General features: G+C 39.7%; 1 protein-coding gene across 3 annotated transcripts in view; it reads left to right on the forward strand.

Annotated features, from left to right (window-relative positions):
* Nucleotides 1-26652, forward strand: part of LOC127453292 (clathrin coat assembly protein AP180-like) — an 89043-nt gene that overhangs the window by 5907 nt on the left and 56484 nt on the right. For all 3 annotated transcript variants that reach the window (XM_051719565.1, XM_051719567.1, XM_051719566.1), the window contains exons 2-3: nucleotides 15433-15575; nucleotides 26280-26355. In XM_051719565.1, coding sequence (XP_051575525.1) covers nucleotides 15433-15575; nucleotides 26280-26355 — 219 coding nt within the window. The remainder of the gene's footprint in view (nucleotides 1-15432; nucleotides 15576-26279; nucleotides 26356-26652) is intronic.

Genomic DNA, 26652 nt, shown 5'->3' on the forward strand with positions numbered 1-26652 from the left:
ATGATTTCAAGCTCGATTACACTTCCTAGTGCTGGACGCATGCACAGAGATCATTCATCTGAGTCTCTCAAGACAAATGAGGAGGCTGAAGGGAACAAGGGTAGGGTAGCATTTCAACTAGTGCTGATTAAGGGAGTTTCTCTTACAGCTTAACCCATTTAAGCCTGGGGGCAAGTTGCCGTAAGACTTTACCACTCTTTTTCTATCTTTGAATATTTTTTGAGTGACTGTAGATGTTTTAAAAACAACTGCCATACAAGTAGAGAACTTTAGGAAGAGCTTGTGGTGGTGTTTTATTCATGCTTACAATTCTGGGTGATTGGTAAGAAATACACCTGGCAACTGTCGGGTAAACAAAGCCCTTATTATCTCACTCTTTGAAAAAGTTTCTATAGGAGTTTCTATATAGGGGTATGTGCCCACCAATTATTAATATTGCTGTATATTAAAGGGGTAGTTCACCACAAAAATAATTTACTCACCCACATATTGATGCCTCATCCCATTGAATTTATTTTGAATGGGAAAGAGCAGCATCAACAGTCTTTAAATTTATCTTCTTTTGTTTCACTAAAAAAGAAAGTAATATGGGTTTGAAACAACATGAGGGTGAGTAAATGATAACATAATTTTCATTTTTGAAATGAAATCACTCTGTCTCCCCTCACTCTCTTTCTTTATCTTTATCTCTTTATGTCTGTCTGTCACTAGCTCGATCGTTCCATCCATCTCTTTCACATGACGCAACGTTAGCGATACTCTGCAGCGTGTGAAAGTAGGAGAGTGAAAGCTTGTGCTGCACTGATGTTTCTTAGCAGTGCTCTGATGTCACAATATCAAAATACGGCTTTCAGCCAATCACGATGCATTGGTATTTAGAACAGTGGGCGGCTGAGTGCTTTCAGAACCTTGGACAGGGACACCACCTACAGCAACTGAACTAACACCTCCTCTCTATTCTTACTGCCAATTCCTGTTTTCCAACACCCCTCCCCGACACAAGGTCACTGTGTCCTTGGAGTCTTAATCATTGTGCATTGTCATTGTGTATGCTGAGTTAAAACTTGGAAAATGAGTCGTTTACGATGCTCTATTTTGTAGCAAACTGCTTGAACACAAGCACACACTCATATTTACACTCAAGTGTAGCAAGAGATGTTCGTCGGTCCATTAATTGCACAGATGTTCGTAGTGCTTATTAATCAGCGATGAAAGTTCTAAATTCGTCATCCAGTTAATCAGGAAACTTGCAGGCATGCACATGGCAGCAGTGGGTGCTATTAGTACACTGCTGTACCATGAATAATGCAGGCAGAGGTGTGTTACCTGTGAAATTTGCCTACCACACTTCTGGGCCCCTAGGAGCCCTGATCTCAGGAGGGAGAGCAGAGTGCATTTCATGGACATGCACAGGGTCTGCCGTTTCAGATTAGGCCACACTGGATGATACTGATTCTCACACTGGAGGAGTAATCAAACAGATTGAGATAATACATGTCATGCAAGAGCAGGAGATTTCTAAAGGGGGAAGGGTGTGTGTTGGACTACAGATTAGTTTGGAGAGGTAAAATAGAACACTAAGATTATAATATAACAATCACATTAATCTGATGTAGATACTGTATGTCTGTGTAAACGCTTTTGTATTTGTGAACATAAGCAACATTTAAAGCCCTGCAATAAACAGTTGGGACTGGAGAGCTAACCGGCTCAATGGCCATTAAAGGAAATAAAAAAGAGGAAGTCTGAGGAAGAGGTTCATTATGGGACTGTTTTTCTTCAAAATGATCATTCAATTGTCTTGTAATGGGAGTCATGACCGGTTGTTAAGGATGATATTTAGCCTGAACTTGTATTACATTTTAGCTAAATTAAATATTTATGAAATAGGCACATATTTATTTTAAGGTCAATCAAATTGGTAATCAAATTGACAGCTCTTCTAAATTATTGTGTCAATTGTGGTTGTTGGTCACTTAATGGCTGTATAGCACACAAAGAAAGATCTTCTATTTATGACCTTGTGCCTCATGTACAGGCTGGTTTATGCTGGTTTCTTCTTGGATGCTACGTCGCCACACTGCTTGCCAGTGAGGGCACATGGGCAATCTCTCCATTTTTTTGCTTGAGGGAGAGAACTATAAATACAGAGAGCTTTTCATGCTCCATTCATGTGCAGCTGAATATGGCTATTTTTGCTTATAACACACATATTCTGCAGGGTTAAGACACAGTTGTTGGGTGGCTTACCAATATATTAAATTTCTTCTAATACATAAAAAAAGTAAGCTGGACCAATGTGGTGGTGTAGTATAACCTTCTGCACCAGTGTCGCTCTTCTTACATCTCAACATCCTTTAACCCGAGGTATTGTCTGTGTGACAGACCTTTATACCTGATCTCATTGGGATCTCCTGAGAAGATCCCAGCAAATGGGATCTCACATAAACCACTTGAAGGTAACCCAGGCAATAGATGGGTTTGATGAATCTTTCTCATCTTTACAAACACAAATGCAGTGGGTTTGCATCTGAGGCTCAGTCCTATTGTAAAATGCATCTGAATAGAGAAAATTAAAAATAAACATAAATCTTAAAACTGTAGCAACACTATAAAACACTACAGCCTACCTGAAAAGCATTATTCATAACAGTACATTAATCAGTTTGTATAGCTCTATCAAATTGCCGTGAAAAAAAAAATGCCCAGTAGTTTAGAAGCTAAATTACATAGTATACTGAAAATATAGTGAAACAGAGATATACAGTAGATATTCAAAGGTTTGTCTAAAACAGCAAGATCTTCACAAAATGTTAGTGTTGACATATTGGGATACATCCACTTTTCCTATTAATGGCAGATTGTACTGTGTAATGAAATTTAGCATAAAATTTCAAGCTGGATGCACACTCATCACTGTACAGGCTTGCATTGAGGCTCAAAGCAGCTGTTGACGTTACATGATACTTCACTGATGGTATCACTTACACTTTACCATGAAGAACTGAAGAGTGTTTGTAATTTGAAGTATCGCTTTGTTGTTTGTAGTATCAATAATTGCCCTCCACTTGCAGCAATATCATATTATGTCTTTCACTATTAGAAAATGAAATAAAATTGCACTTTTCTGAGCTGTGATTACATGGTCAGTTTTTGTGCCATATGGTATGACACTGGTCACACAAAATTGCATTGATGATGTAACAGTGGGCATGCTCCAAGGATGCTAATTTATGAACAAAACGTAATATGGTGTGACATTGACGTATATGGTGAGACAGTATTTTGCATGACATACAATATCTTGCAGTATATAGCCTAGCTTCTAATTAAGATAAATAACTACACAGTAAAAAATATTTCTGCTAGTTTAGTAAACAGAGCTGATATAAGACATAAAATACTGCAAAGCAGTATAGTTCACTTGAAAATTGTGAAATGAGGTTTTCTATTTGTTTATATAAATGTTTATAAAATATATATATATATATATATATAACAGGTTTACTATTAAAAGTTATAGTCTTATATACAACCCAATTCCAAAAAAATTTGGGACAGCATGGAAAATGCAAATAAAAACAAAAAGGAGTGATTTGTAAATTCTATTCACCCTATTCTATATTGAAACAACATATTATTTGATGTTTTACCTTGTGAATTTAATTGTGAATTCATTTAAAATGAGATGATTATAACACACTCCAAAAAGTTGGGACAGTCTAGTTTACCACTGTGTAACATCACAATTTCCTCTAATAACACTGATTAAGCGTTTGGGCACTGAAGACACAAGTTTGTTAAGTTTAGCAAGTGGAATTTTCCCCCATTCATCCATTATGCAGGTCTTTAGCTGCACAATTGAGACAGGTCAGGACTGCAGGCAGGCCAATCTAGCACCTGCACTCTCGGGCAGTATGTGGTTTGAAGTTCCTTTTTATGTTTCAAGGAAGAAGGAAAGTCATAAAGGTTTGTATTGACATGAGAGTGAGTTGGCTACATGATAGAATTGTAATTTTTTGGGAACTATCCCTTTAAGGGTACTCTGAATACTGTGGCAAAACCATGTAAATGTTGATAATGTGATGGTAATTTTGTTCCCCTGTCATGATTAAATGTCAACCACTCATTTGACAGTTTGCCCTTAAAACTTAAGTGTCCTTAATTAAGTTAAAGTGCATTTGTGCATAATGTTGTGTTTAGAGTCATAAGTGGCTGCTTGAAGCTGTCTTTGCACACATGCTATCTAGCGCCCGACCGATATGGGATTTTTGAGACCGATACCGATTTTAGAGGGGGAAATTCACTGATTACCGATATGGGGGCCGATATAGTTAATTTTTGAGCTGGAATGAAAACAGACCTTTTCTATGTAGATTGTTCACCGATTTTGCACTGATATGACTATGCAGAGGTACTCAGAAGGCTGCTTTCTTAAACAAATATTTTTATCAAAGAATATTTGACTATTATTATACACTGTCAACAAATTCTAGAAATGAACACTGAGAAAATAAAGAATAAAAATACAATAAATAGCTTAATAAACATCAGTACTGTATGTTCAGTATCAGTCAGTTGCTGACCATTTAAATAAAGAATAAATAAAAATAAAATAAATAGCTAAATAAACATCAGTACTGTTTAGTATCAGTCAAATGCTGACCATTAAAATAAAGAATAAATAAAAATAAAATAAATAGCTAAATAAATATCAGTACTGTTTAGTATCAGTCAGATGCTGACCATTAAAATAAAGAATAAATAAAAATAAAATAAATAGCTATATAAACATCAGTACTGTATGTTTAGTATCAGTCAAATGCTGACCATTAAAATAAAGAATAAATACAAATAAAATAAATAGCTAAATAAACATCAGTATTACTCTTTAGTATCAGTCAAATGCTGACTATTTTAATACTGCCAGTCTATTATTGGCAGGCTGTAAAACAAGAAGCATTTACACCTGCCGTGTCAAGAGATAAACAGCGGCAGCATTGTTACACCATATTCTGCTATACAAGTTCAGGGGAAATGTTCAATGGTGGAAAACCAGACTTCTAAATATTACATTTTATAAATGCAACGACTGGAATTATTTGGTTGAAGGGGGTACCAAACTGTGAATCCTGGGCAAAACAGTTTGGCGAATACACGTTTACACATTAGCTTCTACTCAGCTGACAAGTAGTGAAAGTAGGTATGTGATTAGCTAGTTAGCTATAAGCTCGTTGTCACGGAGAGTAAAAGATGGACCAGAATTGCGTCTCACCAACTAGGTAACAGTGTAGCTGTTGAAACTCAACAGACACAATCCACCACCATTTTCTGATGAGCTGCAAAAAGATGCTCTGATATTTACCTTTAAGTATGCTACATTACTGACAGCACTGACAAACTATAACCAGCTAACAGCAAACAGACATTAGTGACATGGTTTTCAGGGACAGGGTTAACGTTATATTAGTTATATTGAAAAAGGAAAATTATGGGGTCATTTTTTATTAACATTCCAGTATGTATTTCACAAACTAGTTAGCAACTTACCGCAAAGACACCGCTCAACTTCGCACCACTTAACTCCGCCCTGTCTGTAGTGCCACTGTCAGTTCAGAGTCAGCTCTGTAAACAAAGGGGTCGGAGCGTGCTCTGCTGGACAAACTATGGAATGACACCAATTCTAAAGCATTGTTTTCTGCATTATATGTTCTGAAAATGTTTTTCATATCTGCGCATATCGGTAAACATATATACTGATACCAATATATCGGAGAAAGGCTAATAATATCGGCCGACCGATATATCGGTCGGGCACTAATGCTATCAGATGAAGTGGATGTGGTGGAAAACTATCTCTTACAATAAATAGTTCACAGCTATTAGAAGGGCACTCACTATTAACAGGCTTTTAACTGGCATCTTGTTTCACTCTATGGCTGCGTAGATTGATGAATTTAATGTTGCCATGTCTTAATATTCAACAAAGGAAACCTGGTTCCCAGACTTAAAAAGTGCTGTGGTTGCCAGGGAAACAAGCTTTTTCAGCATGTCTGTCTCCCCTCCTACTCATGTAAAGTGAAAATTACTGGCTCAGCAACCGACTGTTCTGTGCTTTTTAACACATGGCATAATACATAATGTTGGTGTTTTAGTTTGTAAAAGAGCTCTCCACATGCATAAATGCATGATGTAATTAATCTACAACAGCTTTTACTGTCTGGATAAAAATGCTTTTGTAATGACACCACAAAAAGGTTAATTGAATGTCTAAAGTGTGTGGATTTTACCCGTGGCTCCTTAACAGCCTGTTCTAGGGCTTTCTTTGCCTCTAATGACTGCCTTTTGTGCCACTTATTACCCTTAAATGTCTTATTTTAGTCAGACTAAAACAATAATTCATATATTTAAAATCAGGTAAATGCTTAGTCTGACTGAAATAGTATCAGTACTATTTTTGCAAAGTTGGACTAACAGACCTAGATAATATGATTGTAACTTGGCTTCAGCATATTAACCTGTGTCAGTGATGTCACTTTTTCATTGCAGCTGCCATATTTGTAACCGTCAGTTAGAGGAAACAATGTTGGTGAATTTAAAAACACCTGTGAAACGATATCAAGAAAAACATCAAAAATTGCTTTTGATCCATGCCAATTCCTAGGAAAAGTTCCCACAGGTCTGAAGACAGCACAAATGTAGCCAAATTGGACTTTCAATGACATTAAAGTGTATTTTATCCACAAATCATCTCTGTACGCCGGAAAGTCTGATGTGTGACCGATGAGTACACACATCCATCAGAACATCACTGGAAACATCTCTCATTCGGAAGTTACAAATGTTTTTCTGTTGTTTTCAGATCTAAATTTGGCCACAATACTTGAAAACGTCAGTGATGATCCCATCTGTATGAGTGTAAGAGCTTCTTTTAACTCCTGAAGAAGGATTTTGTCACATCCCTCAGTGCAGCACATTGAAGGTATATGGAATTTTGGTCACAAACATGGCGACGCGGTCATACAATGACCTCACATGAAACGGGTCAATATACAAGTTAATAAGACTACAACTGGCCTCGGCGTTATGTACATATTCCCAAATGCAGTTGTGATGTGTAATGTGTCTTTAACACTTCCTCAGCTGACGTTCTTCTGTCAAATGTTTGATGACACATTGTGTCATGTGTACTTGGACAGACATATGAGGACTGGAGCTCAACTACACAAAAACCTACTGTAGCTTGATTATAACTGATTATAGCTAGTAAACATAATGTCTGATGGTGGTCAGTGCATTTATATGGCATAAACTGTAAATATGTAAGTCAGCTTTTATGTACAGTATTTGTGATTTTATTTGTTTAAACTGCTAAATCAGCAGTTTGAAATGTGAAAAAAAAAAAAAAAGAATCGCAATGAAAGGTGTAATTTATGAAAATAGTATGTTCATCTGTGTAGGTCAAGTCTTATTGTGGGTATCAGTCAACGAAGTCCCCTCAAGAAAAATTACTTTGCAGAAAGGTTTGTGTGAGGGTTAGGTTTAGGGGCAGTGTTAGGGGATAGGAAATATCTAGCTCAGTATAAAAACAATAGAATTCAATGAAAAGTGCCCACCATGCTAGAATGCCAATGCCATAGTGAGGCCCATGGATCAGCCACAAGGCTGTCACTGATATTGTATTCAGTTTCTGATATTGAACACAGAAAGTGGCCTGTGGGCCAAGCTTACAGTCGATAATAGTTTGGGATCACAGAGGCTGTGAGTCTGAAGGGATATTTTTTTGGACTGCAATATGAGATGGCAGTGCAGCTGCTCCTTACAAACTCAGCCAGGATGCTTCTACAAGCCCTGCAATTATGGCCAGTTTGACTGCTGCCCTTTATTTCTGTGTGTGTGTGTGTTTGCTGAAGTTTTGCTGATATGCAAGGTACTCATTTGTTGTTGTTTATAGTGGTGCACTGATCAGGAAATTTGAGGCTGATATGATCACTGTTTTCTTAACACTAAGATCAGCCGATACCGATTTAAAAAAAAGAGATAGCTCACCCAAAAATGAAAAATCTCTCATCATTTACTCACCCTCATGCTATCCCAGATGTGTATGAGTTTCTTTCTTCTGCAGAACACAAACAAAGATTTTTAGAAGAAAATCTCAGCTCTGTAGGTCCATACAGAGCAAGTGAATGGTGGCCAGACCTTTCAAGCTCCAAAAATCAAGTCTGCATAAAAGTAATCCATACGACTCCAGTGGTTAAATCCATGTGTTCAGAAGTGATATGATAAGTTTGGGTGAGAAACAGATCAATATTTAAGTCCTTTTTTTTTTTTTTTTTACCATAAATCTCCATTTCAGAAAGTGAAAGATTTATAGAGATTTATGATGCCTTTATGTGATTTTTGGAGCTTGAAATATCTGGCCACCATTCACTTGCATTGTATGGACCTACAAAGCTGAAATACAGTCTTCTTCTTCCAGATGTTCCTGTTAGGGGTCACCACAGCGGACCATCTGTGATCCACATATTTGACTTGGCACAGGTTTTATGCCAGATGCCCTTCCTGATGCAACCCCCAGTGGCTGGGGGACTCTCACTCACACCTACAGGGCAGTTTAAGATCTATCCATTACAAGCTCCAAAACTGCTCCAGTGAGAATTATTAGTATCAATAATTTGATTACAATCATTGGAGTTTTGTTGTAACACAATTATACACAGGGAATACCTCTTTGAAGAGCTTGGTTGATATTGGATCTAACACATGTTGTGGCTTTTTATGTTTTGATAAGTTTTGTTAGCTCTTCATGACCCATGACAGCGAAGGATTGAAGTAACTTGTGAGGAAAATTATGAGACACTGTTTTCTGAGGTGCTGTGACAGACGATTGCATTATTCCAATTTTATTTCTGATGATTTCAATTTTATCAGCAAAGAAATTCATGAAGTCATTACTATTGTGCTGCGATGGAATATCTGGTTCAGTCGAGGCTTTATTTCTAACCAATTTAGCCACAGTACTGAATAAACACCTAGGATTGTTGTGGTTATTTTCTATGAGATACTTCTAATTTTGTATTCTTCCACTTGCACTCCATTTTCTGAGCTGCTCTCTTGAGAGCATGAGTGTGATCACTGTACCATGGTGTGGGGCTTTTTACTTAAATTTTCTTTAATCAAAGGGGGTCAACACTCTCAAGAGTGCTAGAGAAGACTGTATTTATATTTTCTGTTATTTCATCAAGTTCTTCTAGACTTTTTGGCTTACTGAGTATTTGAGAAAAATCTGGAAGATTATTAGTGAAGCTATCTTTAGTGGTCAAAAGAATAGTTCAACCTGAACGATAGCGTGGTGTAGATTGAGTGACATTAGCTGATCGCAGCATACAAGAGACGAGGTAATGATCTGTGATGTCATCGCTCTGCGGCAGAATTTCAATAGTATCAACATCAACTCCCTATGACATAATTAAATCTAGCATATGATTATGGCGATGAGTTGGTCCTGTCACATTTTGTCTGACTCCAAGAGAGTTGAGAATATTGATAAATGCTAATCCCAATTCCAATGTCTTTTTCATATGTGAATGTTGAAGTCACCAACAGTTAAAGCTCTACCATAGTAAATACTAGATCTGATAGAAAATTTGCTAATTCACCAAGGAAATCAGAATACGGCCTGGGTGATTTATATACTGTAGCAACGACAAAAGACAACAGAGAATTTTTATTTATATCTGATGGTGTCACATTAAGCATTATTAGTTCAAAAGACTTAAACTTATATCCTGTCCTCTGAGTAACACCAAAAACTTCACTGTAAATTGTAGCAACACCTCCTCCTCGACCCTTCAGGCGAGGCTCATGTTTATAACAAAAACCTGAGGGAGTAGATTAATTTAAACTAATATGATCATCTGGTTTATGCCAGGTTTCAGTCAAACAGAGCGCATCCAAACTATGATCTGTAATAATTTCATTTACAGTTAGTGCTTTGGTTGAAAGAGTTCTAATGTTTAGTAGCCCTAGCTTTATTTGATGTTTATCTTCAATTTTTTTTTTTTACCTTTGACCTTAATCAACATTTTCTAAATGATTTAGTGAGGGGTTTATATTTGGTAGTTCAGGGAACAGACACAGTCTCTATGTGATATGTAGGTGATACAGTCTCTGTGTGTTGTAGTTTATGTGACCTGTGTGACGTCTCGAGTCATCTTGCAGACGGATGGTTAAGCCATTCTGTCTGCTCCCTGACCTGGGCCCCAGTTAGTAAAATACTATCACTATTAAGACTGCGAGCCAAATTACTAGAGAGGAGAGCGGCACCTTCCCTGGATGGAGTCTGTTTCTTTCTTTAGCAGGTCAGACCTGTTTCCTGTATATAAAATAAGAGAACTTTAAAAATTCTTGATTGCTTAGGAGCATTTTGCAAAAGGTTCTGCATAGATAGGCTAACAATCCCAATAGATCTTAATTCTTCTTTTAGCTGATTTCTTTCTCTCTCATATGCTTTGTATCTTAATAGCACATGCTGTATAGTCTCTGAAAGACCACATTTTGAACAATTTCCAGATTCTTGGTTCCCTATTTGAAAAAAGACTGGTTTAGTGAAGTATGCCCAGTACAAAGTTGAGATATGATATTGTCATCCCTTCGATTTCCATAGGTTGTTCTCTCTATAACAACTTGTTTTTGAATATTGTATAGATATCGCCAGGGGTTGCGTTAACTGAAACTTCTGTCATTTACAGATTTTTTTAAAGATTGACAGAAAATTTCAAATGTTGTCCGTCATTTTGACAGATAAAAATTAAGATTTCTTTTCACCTAATGCATCAGTTTTGACTTCACTGTCTCTCTAACACACACTCCCGTTTTGTGTGTGTGTGTGTGCCCTGTTTATTGCCTAGTATTAAGATGCATACTAGTTGCCATCACCATTAACACCTGGTAGTATGCGTCTCTTTTGACCAACTGTGTTCGGATTTCGAGGAGAAGTCTGAAATATTGACTGCACATACAGTTGAAGTCAGAAGTTTACATATATCTTAGCCAAAAACATTTAAACTCAGTTTTTCACAATTCCTGACATTTAATCGTAGAAAGCATTCCCTTTCTTAGGTCAGTTAGGATCACTACTTTATTTTAAGAATGTGAATGCGCAAGTAGCGCAGCAAGTAAAGATGCTGACTACCACACCTGGAGTCACAAGTTCGAATCCAGGGCGTGCTGAGTGACTCCAGTCAGGCTTCCTAAGCAATCAATTGGCCCATTTGCTAGGGTGGGTAGAGTCACGTTGGGTTAACTTCCTCGTGGTCGCTATAATGTGGTTCTCACTCTTGGTGGGGCGCGTGGTGAGTTGTGCATGGCTCTCCGCGTTAATGCACTCAACAAGTCACGTGATAAGATACATGGATAGACGGTCTCAGACGCAGAGGCAACTGAGATTCTTCCTCTGCCACCCAGATTGAGGCAAGTCACTATGCCCCCACGAGGACCTAGACACACTGGAAATTGGGCATGCCAAATTGGTGAGAAAAGGGGAGAATGATTTATTTCAGCTTTTATTTCTTTGATCACATTCCCAGTGGGTCAGAAGTTTACATACACTTTGTTAGTATTTGGTAGCATTGCCTTTAAATTGTTTAACTTGGGTCAAACGTTTTGGGAAGCCTTCCACAAGCTTCTCACAATAAGTTGCTGGAATTTTGACCAATTAGCAGGCTGCTGCATCATTATCCCCTTTGAGACAGATGCTGAGAGAAATCTCTTTGTGTGTGCGTGTGCATGCTTCCTCCTGTAATCAATAGTCGCTTTCACACATACAGCCTTTTCCAGAAAATTACATGTAATTTTCAGTTTAGGGGTAATGTGTGAACATGTGCTGTTCAAAAATATTGGTACATTTTGCACTGGCTATTTCCCTGAATGAGAAGTTGCAACATTACCTGAAAAGTTCAGTTTTGATGCTATGTGTGAACATAGTCGTAAGATTAATGGTTTGCTTTCGTACAAGGTCAGGACGCGCTGACGTAAGACAGAGATGATTCAGTTACTCTAGAGCCCAAAAAATTACATTAAATTGGACAGATAGTGAAATTATTCCATTTAATCAAAGGATTTAAAAATATTTTATATTTTAGAGCAGACTATAGAGGAAATTTCGTAGTGTATGATGCTCCACGACTCAAATCTGAAGACATATGTTGAGCAGCCGATGGAAATTGACTCCACAACACTGGACCACAAAGAAATGGAGATGGCAACAAGCGCTCAAAGTGGAGAAAACATTTAACGGCACTCACTTTCATCTCGCATCGCAGTTTCCTCTCTCCACACAAGACCGCACACAATGTATTCTGACCATTTCTTTTGAGACTTGGAGCAGCAACATCAACGGCAGCACTCCCGTACTTCCATGTTTGTTTATGTCTGTCATGCATCTCAAAGAATGGGGGCATGTGTTTGCACGTGAGTTTGTGATCGGATCAACTTGACAGCTGGACATCGTTTAGTGTGTGATGGCCAATTTTTGTCTGTACTCATTTACATAATCAGTAAATGTATGATACCTAGTATTTTTTGATTATTTTCAGATTTTATAAGTGGTGTAGTGTAATCCAGCCTAAAACCGCAAAGAAATGTATTGACAGATAAAATGACTAACTACATCTCAGCGTTTAATGCCATTTTTGTTGCAGTGTGAATGGTTGCAAAACGGAAAAAAGAAACTGTTGCTTGTGTGAATAGCAGGTGTGGTACATTTACCAGTAAATGCAATCCAACAATTTTACTGCAATTTATCAGGTAGCATGTGTGAAAAGGGCTAATGTGTGAAAAAAGAGAAAGAGAGGGACAGTGAGAGCAGAGAAAGAACAATTCATCCATATCCATCCATCCATCATGTCTGTCTGTTTGTCTGTCTTACTATCTGTCATGTCTGTCTAGCTATTTATTCTTCTTCACTGTCTCTTTCTACCTCTCTCATTTGTCTATGCCTTGCTCTCCTTTACCATATTTTGCCACATTTTCAGATGTCATACTGAATGACAAGTCAAACGAAGAAGACTCTTTGTCATGTGCTGATGCACCAGAGTTCCCATCATGCAGCATTCTTCAGTATAATAACAGCACTGTAATATTAATATCACCTGCTTTGTTCCTTTCATAATTTCCTTGCATCATTAAAACTAAACCTCTCTTTATGCAGAGTTTGGGTCTGTTTCAAAACCTAGTGAGCTGCCTTGCTATGTGCTGCCTATAAAGCTGCCTTCTAAGGTGTCCTAATAGACATGGAACCTCAGAAGAGTGCAATGTTCTTTATAGGCAGCAAATAACACACAAATAGCGCCCCGTACTGAAGACTTGACTGACTCACAACTAATTTCAATAGAGTATGGCATTAACATGTTGCTGTAAGCTAATGATCAGCCTGTCAGACTCAACTAAAATACATAGCACACTCAAAATATTGTTAAAAATAGTTTCATTAGATTTAATTATTTTCTTCTATACATTTTGGTATTCGATATATACAGTACATACACTATATTGCCAAAAGTATTCGCTCACCCATCCAGATAATTGAATTCAGGTGTTCCAATCACTTTCATGGCCACAGGTGTATAAAATGAAGCACCTAGGCATGCAGACTGCTTCTACAAACATTTGTGAAAGAATGGGCCGCTCTCAGGAGCTCAGTGAATTCCAGCGTGGTACTGTGATAGGATGCCACCTGTGCAACAAGTCCAGTCGTGAAATCTCCTCGCTACTAAATATTCCACAGTCAGCTGTCACTGGTATTACAACAAAGTGGAAGCAATTGGGAATGACAGCAACTCAGCCACGAAGTGGTAAGCCACGTAAAATGACAGAGCGGGGTCAGCGGATGCTGAGGCGCATAGTGCGCAGAGGTCGCCAACTTTCTGCAGAGTCAATCGCTACAGACCTCCAAAGTTCATGTGGCCTTCAGATTAGCTCAAGAACAGTGCGTAGAGAGCTTCATGGAATGGGTTTCCATGGCCGAGCAGCTGCATCCAAGCCATACATCACCAAGTGCAATGCAAAGCATCGGATGCAGTGGTGTAAAGCACGCCACCACTGGACTCTAGAGCAGTGGAGACACGTTCTCTGGAGTGACGAATCACGCTTCTCCATCTGGGAATCTGATGGACAAGTCTGGGTTTGGCGGTTGCCAGGAGAACGGTACTTGTCTGACTGCATTGTGCCAACTGTGAAGTTCGGTGGAGGGGGGGATTATGGTGTGGGGTTGTTTTTCAGGAGCTGGGCTTGGCCCCTTAGTTCCAGTGAAAGGAACTCTGAATGCTTCAGCATACCAAGATATTTTGGACAATTCCATGCTCCCAACTTTTTGGGAACAGTTTGGGGATGGCCCCTTCCTGTTCCAACATGACTGCGCACCAGTGCACAAAGCAAGGTCCATAAAGACATGGATGAGCGAGTTTGGTGTGGAAGAACTTGACTGGCCTGCACAGAGTCCTGACCTCAACCCGATAGAGCACCTTTGGGATGAATTAGAGCGAAGACTGCGAGCCAGGCCTTCTCGTCAAACATCAGTGTCTGACTTCACAAATGCGCTTCTGGAAGAATGGTCAAAAATTCCCATAAACACACTCCTAAACCTTGTGGAAAGCCTTCCCAGAAGAGTTGAAGCTGTTATAGCTGCAAAGGGTGGGCCGACGTCATATTAAACTCTATGGATTAAAAATGGGATGTCACTTAAATTCATATGCGTCTAAAGGCAGATGAGCGAATACTTTTGGCAATATAGTGTATATTAGAAAGTTATTATATTATACTATTATATTTTCTTAGTATAATAATAATATACTTATTAGTAAAAATATATTATACGTGTATTTATTGTCAATATTTCACTTGCCTCATCTACCCTCTTGGTTTTACTTCTTTAAATGAGTTTAAATGTCACAGTACGTTCTGTGATTACCAAGGGACACATGCAATGCAATTGTTTCCTTAGAATTTGGCTCAAACGAGACATCTTAGGAGGCAGCATATTTATGTTGCCAACTTTTGGAACACCTTTGCGTCAGGAGCGTGCCTATACCTTAATATTCTGCCTTCATAAGCAACTCACTAAGTTTTGGAACAGATCTGTTGAATGCAGTACAACACTACATAGCATCAGCCAGTGTTTGTTACTCTTACCCTGAGGTCCTGGTTTGAACAGGTTTTGAACAGGTTGTGTTTGAAAGCTTAAAATTAAGCTAATGTTCCTAAATGATGAGTGTTTTAGATTTTGTGCTTATTATAAATCACACCTACAAGCAGTCTGGCAGTAGTACCGAACTCTGCAGCTGGGTGAAAGAATTATTGATCAGAGATGTTAGTAGATTGAAGGTCTTTAGAGAAATTCTTAATTTTTCAATACAAATTTATATTCCCTCACAGACTTGATCCAGGCAACCCAGGAGTCCAATGTCAATATTCCTCAGATGGCAGATACCCTCTTTGAGAGAGCGGGAAATGCCAGCTGGATTGTTGTCTTCAAGGCTTTGATCACCACTCACCACCTGATGGTCAATGGCAATGAGGTGAGGTGCAGTTCCTTGTTTGCTCTGGAGAAGCAAGCAGTTGATTACTGCAATGTTATTTACATGATATTTCTAAGATAATGTGGTTTTAAGCCAAAGTCATAACGTTTTGAATTGAACTGATTATTTTGACTCAGTTGCTGGGTTCAGTTACGAGTGGCGGCCTGTGGTGCCAATATTGTGCTGAAGTATAATACCATCTTTACAGTTTCTCCCACCTCTTCCTCTTAGTTTCAGCTATTATAGGAATAGTTTGGCCTGTAAATAAATTAAACCAAATCCTATTAGCAGATATGGTAATATTAACAACATGAAGTTTAAACACATGTTTAAAACAGTGGACAATCTTTCTATTGTATCCAAAACTGAGGGAAAGTTTTACCTTACTTCACAGACTTCATTCAGACACAGAATATATTAAATGGCTTAATAGCACAACTTAAAAAGTGGTTTAAAATTGCCCTAATTGATTCTGGCTTGGGATGCAGGTGTTTGCAGTTTTGAAAGACAGTAATGCAAGGTCTGCATAATATTAAACTTACTATACATCAGCAGCGTTGTTTAAATATAAGACTAAAACAAATGTTTCTGGAAGCTTCCCTTGAATTTTAATGGTTTTCTGAGGAGCTATCTAGAGAGCTGGCCACCTATTGCATTCAAAGCGTCACTCACTTCTGCTTATTTCTGTTATCACACCCATCAGGTTTTACAATAGGAGCAGAGACAGACAGGCAGGCAGATGTTCCGATCTCCTCTTAGAAAACACAATTTACTCTTTCAGTCAAGGCTGGTGCTCTATGGAGACAGGGACATTGGAGAGTAAAAAAGGCAGATGGCACAGAAAGGCAGATTAAGATAATGTGAGAAAAGAATGGAGGAGAAAGTGAAGAACATGATATTGATGAACAGATAGTGATGGAGAAATGCAGAAATGGAGAAGCTTAATTGAAAATGTAATTAAAATTGCTTGGTTGAAGTGTGTGTGCAAATTTATTATAAATGACATCCAGTAACAAATACTGTATGCTGACTGAATTCGTGTCAAGGTCCTGCTGTCGATTTTTATTTTGTGATAATGACTGACTGGCGGTATATTATCTGACTTATTAGACAGCTACTTATCAAATAAATAAATATATAGACATGACATTTTGATTTCAGTTGAAATGATTTTATTATCTTACTTGTAGATTAGCTTAAAGCTTCCACTAAGAAAAATAGTCCATTGCAATGTAGAAAACAATAGGTCCAGCAACAAGATGAACACTGTTACAGAAATACAATATTGATTTAGATATTATTATAAATCTGAAATCCAAGTTTTTATGTACCAATTTGGCACATATTCCTTCATTGTAAAATGCCTTCCTCTATTTTAAGTTCTCTCTTATCCAGCTGTTTCTGTCTCTTGGTTCCTTGTTCTTCCGAGCAATGTTGTTGTTTTCTTATTTTAACTAGGGACTCCTGAACTTCTAGCAATCAATCAATGGTTTTCTGCTCACCATATATATTAAAAAGAATATAGAAGTCCTTCAAGGCATATTTTTTTTTATACAGTCATAGCTAACTGATCATTTTCAGTTGCAAAATGGTGCTATTAGCTATCTAACTTGTATTGCTATGAAAAGAGAGAGACTGCAGAACAATATGAGGGACATGAAAGTAGCACTGGTATGTTGCCATGGACAACAGTCAAATATACAATTTAAAGTCATTATATAAAAATATTTGACCTCTGAATGCAGTGATTAACCAGTCAAAATCAAGTATTCCAAACAGTCAAACAGAGTTGATTACTATTAAAATCCCTTTTATTCTGCTGAATGCCACATATGCGTTCAGAGAAAATATGCTATAACTTATAATATATAGTTGATGAGCTCACTGCCCAATATTCTAATTGAAGTGTGCTGTTAAATTATGAATGTGACCTGCCAGTACCTGCCAGACTGCTTTGTCTGAAGGGACAGATGTGCTGCTTTGCGATTTCCCTCCTAATGTCTGATTTGTTATTGTGGAAGAGAAATAAATGAGAAACAAATGTGCAGCTGCTACTCAGGCATGAAGTGATGAGACATTTATACTAACACTCTGACGATAAAGAGCATGGCCTTTATATTTCAGTTTCATGGATGTTTGCTCTTTAACTGAGGTGGATAACATCAGGACATGTGGTTTCACATGAGGGGAATATTTACCCATCATGCCCATTACACACTGAGAGGGCATGTGCTTCAATTCTGCCGTGCAAAGGCAAAAGGCCGTAACTTCATTTTTGGTCGAAAATGAGTTATTGATATTTTTGAGACTTTCAAGACCTCCTTTATCATGTGGATAAGTATCTTGAGTCAATTCCGTTGTTTTTTCGAGAAAATAATGGGTTGTCTTAACAGTAACTTCCAAAAGCCCAAGAGAAACCAAGGCAGAACTCCGTAACTCCAATTACCGCTCTTTGACTTTGTTTTGGAATGCTCAAATTGAGTTAGGGTACACTGCCTTTGTTTAGCCGTGCGTCAAAATGAAGTTACTGTGCCAGCATGGAGTTACTGTACTCTGCCTTTGTTTTTACATTAAAGTTTACCACGTTTAAATTACGGTGTAGCCTGTGTACTGTCATACATCTGTCATTGAAGCAATCTGACACACACGATACCTGAATAAAAGTGTAGTAAACAAATATTGTTGAGTGTTTTTCTATAGCGTTTAAGGGAAAATGATGGTTGAGATGGCTTTGAAATGCCGACATAAAGGTCAAGGTAAGAAAGTGTGTAACACAAAAGATGCATTAGACAAACTAATTAGATAGATAGATAGATTGCAATCTACTTCATTTAGCTAGCTAGCAGCCTGTAGCATAAATAGGCTACTCGGCTATCCAATGAATAGGCTACCAAACTGCTCCATTTAACAAAGCACTGTAAACAAGCAAAGACTGGATAACTTGCCAGCAATAAGTAATCGTAAATATTCTCAAAGTTTTTTTTTTTTTTTTTTTTTCATAATGCAGATTATTCAGTCAGTGCCAGCCTATCAGTAACTGCTGTCAACATCAGTGTCAGTGAGTCTGGGGCTGCCCACTAGTTGCACGAGTGTGGACTCGAATGCCATGACAGCGTAGCATGATCACACATAAAATCAGTAGTAACAGTTCGCAATTAAATCTGTCCTACCTTTTCTAGTAACCCGATAAAATCCATGGCAATGAACGTCATCGCAGATGTTTAATCCACAACAATCCACAAGCATTCTGATTTCTGAGCATTATTCCTACTTGCTGGCGTTCACATCAATCCACAAGTTGATCTTTTAGGCTACTTTCATTCAATTCAATGTAAAAGCACTTAGGCTAACTTATGTCTTGTATCCTTTTATGTTAGTGAACACTGCAATAAATAAATTGGTTTCAAAACGGTATCCCACCACATGTATAACTTTTTGTCTGGATGTCAGTTACGGTCAGATTCAGAAAAACAATAAATATAGTCACATACTCTATATTATAGCCTTTGAGATTGGCCAGCCCAGTCCACCAGTCAGAGAGCTGTGCATTGGAGCATGGTAGCTAAATTTAACGTCATGGTTACTGGTGTAACCTCCGTTCCCTGATGGAGGGAACGAGACATTGGTGTCGATGTAGTGACACTAGGGGTCACTCTTGGGAGCCCGAGACACCTCTGGTCTTTGATAAAAGGCCAATGAAAATTGGCGAGTGGTATTTACATGCCACTCCCCCGGACATACGGGTATAAAAGGAGCTGGTATGCAACCGCTCATTCAGGTTTTACGCTGAGGAGCCGATATAAGGTCCGGCCATCTCAGCGGGTAGTTCAGTGTTGTGGCAGGAGGGACCAACGTCTCGTTCCCTCCATCAGGGAACGGAGGTTACACCAGTAACCATGACGTTCCCTATCTGTCACTCACTCGACGTTGGTGTCGATGTAGTGACACTAAGGGTCCCTATACAAAACGCCACAAGGCTGAACTGTGTTACGTGAACTGGCGGTGTGTGGTGGGCAGACTTGCTGTGTGCCTCATAGCCAGCACACCAGGTCGACACGTAACCTCCCCCGACACAGTTATGAGTGTCGAACGGCCCTTTTTGGGGACAAGTCGACTACCCAAAGATAGAGACAGGCTTAACCCAGTCGTGGCCTCTTTTCCCCTTCTCTTTTTCCACTCCCTAAAAAAGAAGGGGGATTATCCGACTGGGCCGCCAGGTCTAGTCGGGGGGTGTCCCTCCCAAGGGGAAGACACCGCGGAGACCACACCTCGCCTAAAGAGAGGGGGGGATATTTAAGTGGAAAAATACGTCACATGGTCTTTCCAACCATGTGGAGAGCCTTCAAGGTAGATCCTGCCCAATGGGGGAGGAGTTACTACAAACATGGAGACTGGGGCAGAGGGGCTCTGCCCAAGGAAGACGCAGTTTGCCAGCAGGGAAACAAACTAGCGGAGGATATAGATCACATGGGGTTTAGCCTTACAGGGAACCACCACATGCGGAGCACCTACCCCAGGACAGGGCTCTTAGTTAGCACGTGTACTGGGCCAGCAGTGAGTCTCTTCCTCTCTGAGGAAATCAACCAGGGAACAAATTTTGTGAACACTACTGGGAATCAATGGCGTATGTCTTCAGCTCAAAAGGATGTGGAAGGCGCTATGTGCAAGCATTACACCCAGCCGGCTATCCCGGGCTTATCCACTTGTATTGCGTGCCACTACCTGGGATGAAACCGGTTCCACCCGGAGGTTGTAGAACCTTGCAAAGGTGTTGGGTGTTGCCCAGCCCACTGCTCTGCAAATGTCTGTTAGAGAGGCACCTCTGGCCAGGGGCCAAGAAGCCGCAACACCACGGGTAGAATGGGCTCGTAGCCCTACCGGGGCGGCATATTTTGGGCGAGATATGCCATAGTTATGGCGTCAATGTCGCCCGTCTCAAGGGCGCTTTGAAGCCTTTCACAGGTTCTGGGTGGCCACGAGACGGGTGGCGTCTGCTTCCTGCGGTGGGCTCCACGCCGGGGCCGGGCCAAAGGGGTGGGCTGCGGCGGAGCCAGTGCAGTCACCGCAGGGGGACGCCTTTGGTGATGAGTAGACGGGTTGCGGGATCTTGAGCCGCGCCTGAGCAGGATATGCCGGCTAGCATCCATCTACTGCTCTACCATCGAAAACTGCTGGGCAAAGTCCTCGGTGTCGATGAATAGGTCATCGACCTATTCATCGGTCACCTGGGAAACCTGGGAAATGGGGGCAGCAAGGAATCGTGTCTTGTCGGCCTCACCCATCTCGACCAGGTTGAGCCAAAGGTGGCGCTCCTGGACCACTAGTGTGGCCATCGTCCGCCCGAGAGACCGCGCCGTGACCTCCGTCGCTCGGAGAGCGAGGTTGGTCACCGAACGCAGTTCCTGCATCAATCCCGGGGCAGAACTACCCTCGTGCAGTTCCTTTAGCGCCTTGGCGGACTTGCAGGAGAGCCATGGTGTGCAGGGCGCAGGCAGATTGTCCAGCGGCACTGTAGGCCTTGGCCGTCAGAGACGATGTAAACCTACAGGCCTTGGACGGGGGCTTTGGGCACCTGCGCCAGGTGGCGGCGCTCTGCGGGCATAGGTGCACCGCGAGTGCCTTTATCCACCAGGGGATTGCCGAATAGCCCTTGGCCGCCCCACCATCGAGGGTAGTGAGGGCGTGGAAGGTGAAAAGATCGGGACCTTGCAGTAAAAAGTGCCTCCCGCGACCTTGTCAGCTCTTCATGCACTTCTGGGAAGAAAGGAACAGGGGCGGGGCGTGGCTTTGAGTGGCGCCGCGAGCCCAGGAACCAATCACCGAGCCGCGAGGGTTCAGGGAAGAGCAGTGAAATCCACTCTAACCGACGCTCGCGGCTGCCCGGGAAAGCATGTCTTCATCTCCGCGTCAGCCTGTGACTGGGCAATCGACCCCGAAGGGAGGAGCCCAGCTGAGGCTTCTGACTGGACGAGCCCGCTCTCCGATGCTGCACTCGAGAGCTCATCACTTTCGCGGGCTCCGAATAAGAGATCGAACTCGCCGTGAGACGAGCCGGCGGACTCACCTGAAAGCCCGATCGGGGCAGACGAGCGTGCTGGGGAATGGGAGGTCCGCGGGGGATACCCGGCAGAGGCGGTCCCATTGGGGTCCCCAAATCGCCCCCAGTGCTAGCCGCGCTGGCCTCATACCCATGGGTAAAAGGACCGAGGCGGGAGCCTCTGGGGTGGCTCTCTTTCTTACGAAGGCGAGCCGCGACCACAACGTTGCCATGGACATATTCTCGCAATGAGAACATGACCATCCACGAACGCCGTCTCCACGTGAGCAGTGCCCAGACACGAAAGACAGTGATCGTGACTGTCAGAAGGCGAGAGATTACGAGTGCAACCAGGAATAACACACAATCAGAAAAGCATCTTTAAAAAGACGCATCTTTAAAAAGACGTTCCGTGTGTGCACTCTTTTAGAGAAATATATACTCTTTTAGAGGGGAAAAATGCTCTTTCAGAAAATATACTCTCTAGTTTTTCTGCCGAAGCGCCCAGGGGTGTTCTCTGCAGTGCACCAGTGCAGAGGGGGGAGAAGCCGCTAAAATGCGCCGTCAGATCCAGCAGAGGTGAATGAACAGTAGTATTCAGCTCAGTGAGCATGACCGTTCGTCTCCGAAGAGAAAATCTGAATGAGTGGTTGCATACCAGCTCCTTTTATACCTGTATGTCCGGGGGAGTGGCATGCAAATACCACTCGCCAATTTTCATTGGCCTTTTATCAAAGACCAGAGGTGTCTCGGGCTCCCAAGAGTGACCCCTAGTTTCACTACATCGACACCAATGTCTCGTTCCCTCCATCAGGGAACGGAGGTTACACCAGTAACCATGACGTTAAATTTAGCTACCATGCTCCAATGCACAGCTCTCTGACTGGTGGACTGGGCTGGCTAATCTCAAAGGCTATAATATAGAGTATGTGACTATATTTATTGTTTTTCTGAATCTGACCATAACTGACATCCAAACAAAAAGTTATGAAACCAATTTATTTATTGCAGTGTTCACTAACATAAAAGGATACAAGACATAAGTTAGCCTAAGTGCTTTTACATTGAATTGAATGAAAGTAGCCTAAAAGATCAACTTGTGGATTGATGTGAACGCCAGCAAGTAGGAATAATGCTCAGAAATCAGAATGCTTGTGGATTGTTGTGGATTAAACATCTGCGATGACGTTCATTGCCATGGATTTTATCGGGTTACTAGAAAAGGTAGGACAGATTTAATTGCGAACTGTTACTACTGATTTTATGTGTGATCATGCTATGCTGTCATGGCATTCGAGTCCACACTCGTGCAACTAGTGGGCAGCCCCAGACTCACTGACACTGATGTTGACAGCAGTTACTGATAGGCTGGCACTGACTGAATAATCTGCATTATGAAAAAAAAAAAAAAAAAAAACTTTGAGAATATTTACGATTACTTATTGCTGGCAAGTTATCCAGTCTTTGCTTGTTTACAGTGCTTTGTTAAATGGAGCAGTTTGGTAGCCTATTCATTGGATAGCCGAGTAGCCTATTTATGCTACAGGCTGCTAGCTAGCTAAATGAAGTAGATTGCAATCTATCTATCTATCTAATTAGTTTGTCTAATGCATCTTTTGTGTTACACACTTTCTTACCTTGACCTTTATGTCGGCATTTCAAAGCCATCTCAACCATCATTTTCCCTTAAACGCTATAGAAAAACACTCAACAATATTTGTTTACTACACTTTTATTCAGGTATCGTGTGTGTCAGATTGCTTCAATGACAGATGTATGACAGTACACAGGCTACACCGTAATTTAAACGTGGTAAACTTTAATGTAAAAACAAAGGCAGAGTACAGTAACTCCATGCCGGCACAGTAACTTCATTTTGACGCACGGCTAAACAAAGGCAGTGTACCCTAACTCAATTTGAGCATTCCAAAACAAAGTCAAAGAGCGGTAATTGGAGTTACGGAGTTCTGCCTTGGTTTCTCTTGGGCTTTTGGAAGTTACTGTTAAGACAACCCATTATTTTCTCGAAAAAACAACGGAATTGACTCAAGATACTTATCCACATGATAAAGGAGGTCTTGAAAGTCTCAAAAATATCAATAACTCATTTTCGACCAAAAATGAAGTTACGGCCTTTTGCCTTTGCACGGCAGAATTGAAGCACATGCCCTCTCAGTGTGTAATGGGCATGATGGGTAAATATTCCCCTCATGTGAAACCACATATCCTGATGTTATCCACCTCAGTTAAAGAGCAAACATCCATGAAATTGAAATATAAAGGCCATGCTCTTTATCGTCAGAGTGTTAGTATAAATGTCTCATCACTTCATGCCTGAGTAGCAGCTGCACATTTGTTTCTCATTTATTTCTCTTCCACAATAACAAATCAGACATTAGGAGGGAAATCGCGAAGCAGCACATCTGTCCCTTCAGACAAAGCAGTCTGGCAGGTACTGGCAGGTCACATTCATAATTTAACAGCACACTTCAATTAGAATATTGGGCAGTGAGCTCATCAACTATATATTATAAGTTATAGCATATTTTCTCTGAACGCATATGTGGCATTCAGCAGAATAAAAGGGATTTTAATAGTAATCAACTCTGTTTGACTGTTTGGAATACTTGATTTTGACTGGTTAATCACTGCATTCAGAGGTCAAATATTTTTATATAATGACTTTAAATTGTATATTTGACTGTTGTCCGTGGCAACATACCAGTGCTACTTTCATGTCCCTCATATTGTTCTGCAGTCTCTCTCTTTTCATAGCAATACAAGTTAGATAGCTAATAGCACCATTTTGCAACTGAAAACGATCAGTTAGCTATGACTGTATAAAAAAAATATGCCTTGAAGGACTTCTATATTCTTTTTAATATACATCGACACCAACGTCGAGTGAGTGACAGATAGGGAACCCTTGATTAACCAGCTGTGGCACTAACTTGTAGGCCTGTGGCTGTATTTATTATCTCTTATTCCAATCCATGCATTTTAAATGTGTACATGATTTGTTATATCTTTGCATTCAATTATTAATTAAATTATTATGTTTACTCATTAGAAATATGCTTATCTTGTATTTATTCATATAATTAAGTGTCACCTATCTGCAGTCAACCTGTTAGTTTTGCTGCACACCAATTGAAGATATTCTTTACCGCTATGGAGATATGTGTCACGTCTAATGTATTAAAAAAGCCATCAGAATACAACCAATGCACAGGATGGCAATAAGTACATGGCTATAAGTAATTGTAAATCATCCAAAATAAATGCCATGATCACTAGATTGTATACAGGTGTTAATATAATGATTTTGTAAATGGTGATCAGCAACAAAATATTGATAATGTGGAAGTTACTGCCTTTTGCCTTGGCGTGAATTCTCACTTTTTGCAGACAATACAAAGGCAGAGTACAGTAACTTCAAAATAGGGGTCAAAAGTAAAGTTTGAGCTCAAGATTTTTTTATGTAGATAAATTTCATTTTTATCAAATTTCATTACTAAAACATCTAATTGCCAGATTTTCAGTGTCCTACCTATAATACATTTGGCTGGACAACTAAAAAACTTTAAAGTCATTTTTCTCAGTTCCACACTCTAGCGAGTTAAGGTCTTTTGCCTTTGTAGGGCAGAATTGTGGCCCAAATAAAACGTGCTTAAATTTGGTATAGGTTCAATAAAGTCACATCTTCCTCCAATCATCTGCCCACCCCCATGTCACCCAAAACTCATATGCCCTTTTCCCCATTGAAACAGTAAAGATGTTACTTAAAATTTTATAAAGCTCCTTTTCAACTGCAATTTAGCTTGGTTTATTAATAATTTGAACCCAGATCCCCTTCCACACTAAACAAAAATGACTAATATAAAGAGCTTGTAAGTTTTTTTTTTTTTTCCTTTTTTTTTTTTTTTATCTTTTATTTTTTTAGTCATGTCTCATCTTGCCTAGGGCACCAAGTGAGTCAGAACTGCTTCTGATGCCCCCATAAAAATAGGTGTATGACGCTTGAGCTTTTTACATGCTCAGGTTTGCTTTGTCTTTTCATTGAAATCTTAGAATTAGAGGTCGTAGCTTTGTGCACAGAGCTCAGTTTTCTGTTTAGAGATTTGTTTTAGTGAAAAAAAATATGTGATAAGTTACTTTTTGCTGCCCTTTTGTTTTTCCACTGTTCTTGTTTGCCAGTAAGTTTTTATGTTATAAATGTAATTTTAAATGAATTCTATACTTACTGTGTGCTGGTCTTTCTTGTTAAAGCCTCTGTTGTTATTTTCAGATTTGAGGCTTATTTGCAATTTCTCCCACTCACTGCTTTATTGTGGTTTATAAGTGATTACTCATGAGCTGATGATGTTGAATTTTTTTCTAATTTATTTTGTTTCTTCTCTGGACTGCAGTTATCTTATGCATTTCTCTTGAATGAGACCATCATAACACATTGTTGGTCAATTGTTGTCTAAACTTAAGTTTTATAATATGAGGACAGTATTTTAAATATTGTGTGTTTTCTGCATTAAAACAGCATTACATCTGAATTAGAATTATTCCATGTAAACTGGAAATATACTCATAAATATGTTAGAAGTGTTCAAAACAATGGGCACCTTGTGAATTTTTGATGCATTTGAAAAGGTTACATTTTTGTCTTTTTTTAGAGATTCATCCAGTTCTTGGCCTCCAGGAACACCCTTTTCAATCTTAGTAATTTTTTGGACAAAACTGGCTCCCATGGTGAGTAATTTATTTGTGCAGTGCTAGTTGACAATTAGTATTAGCATGCCCTATGAAAATGAAAATGACTAAATCATTTAATGATCAGAATGCAACAGCCAGACAAAATCTCTATGATAGAACTAAAAACACTACGGAAAGTCACTGGAGTAATAATTAATAGCTCTGAATGTCAATTTCACAGTTTTCTTTTAACAGTTTTAAATCAGTTTTGAATTCCAATGGTCTATGTTACTGTTATAGAGCACACATTTTTTTGGAATTATGTATTCATAACAATTAAACTGCACTTTGAGG

The sequence above is a fragment of the Myxocyprinus asiaticus genome, chromosome 15 (assembly GCF_019703515.2).
Source record: "Myxocyprinus asiaticus isolate MX2 ecotype Aquarium Trade chromosome 15, UBuf_Myxa_2, whole genome shotgun sequence".
Lineage (NCBI taxonomy): Eukaryota > Metazoa > Chordata > Actinopteri > Cypriniformes > Catostomidae > Myxocyprinus > Myxocyprinus asiaticus.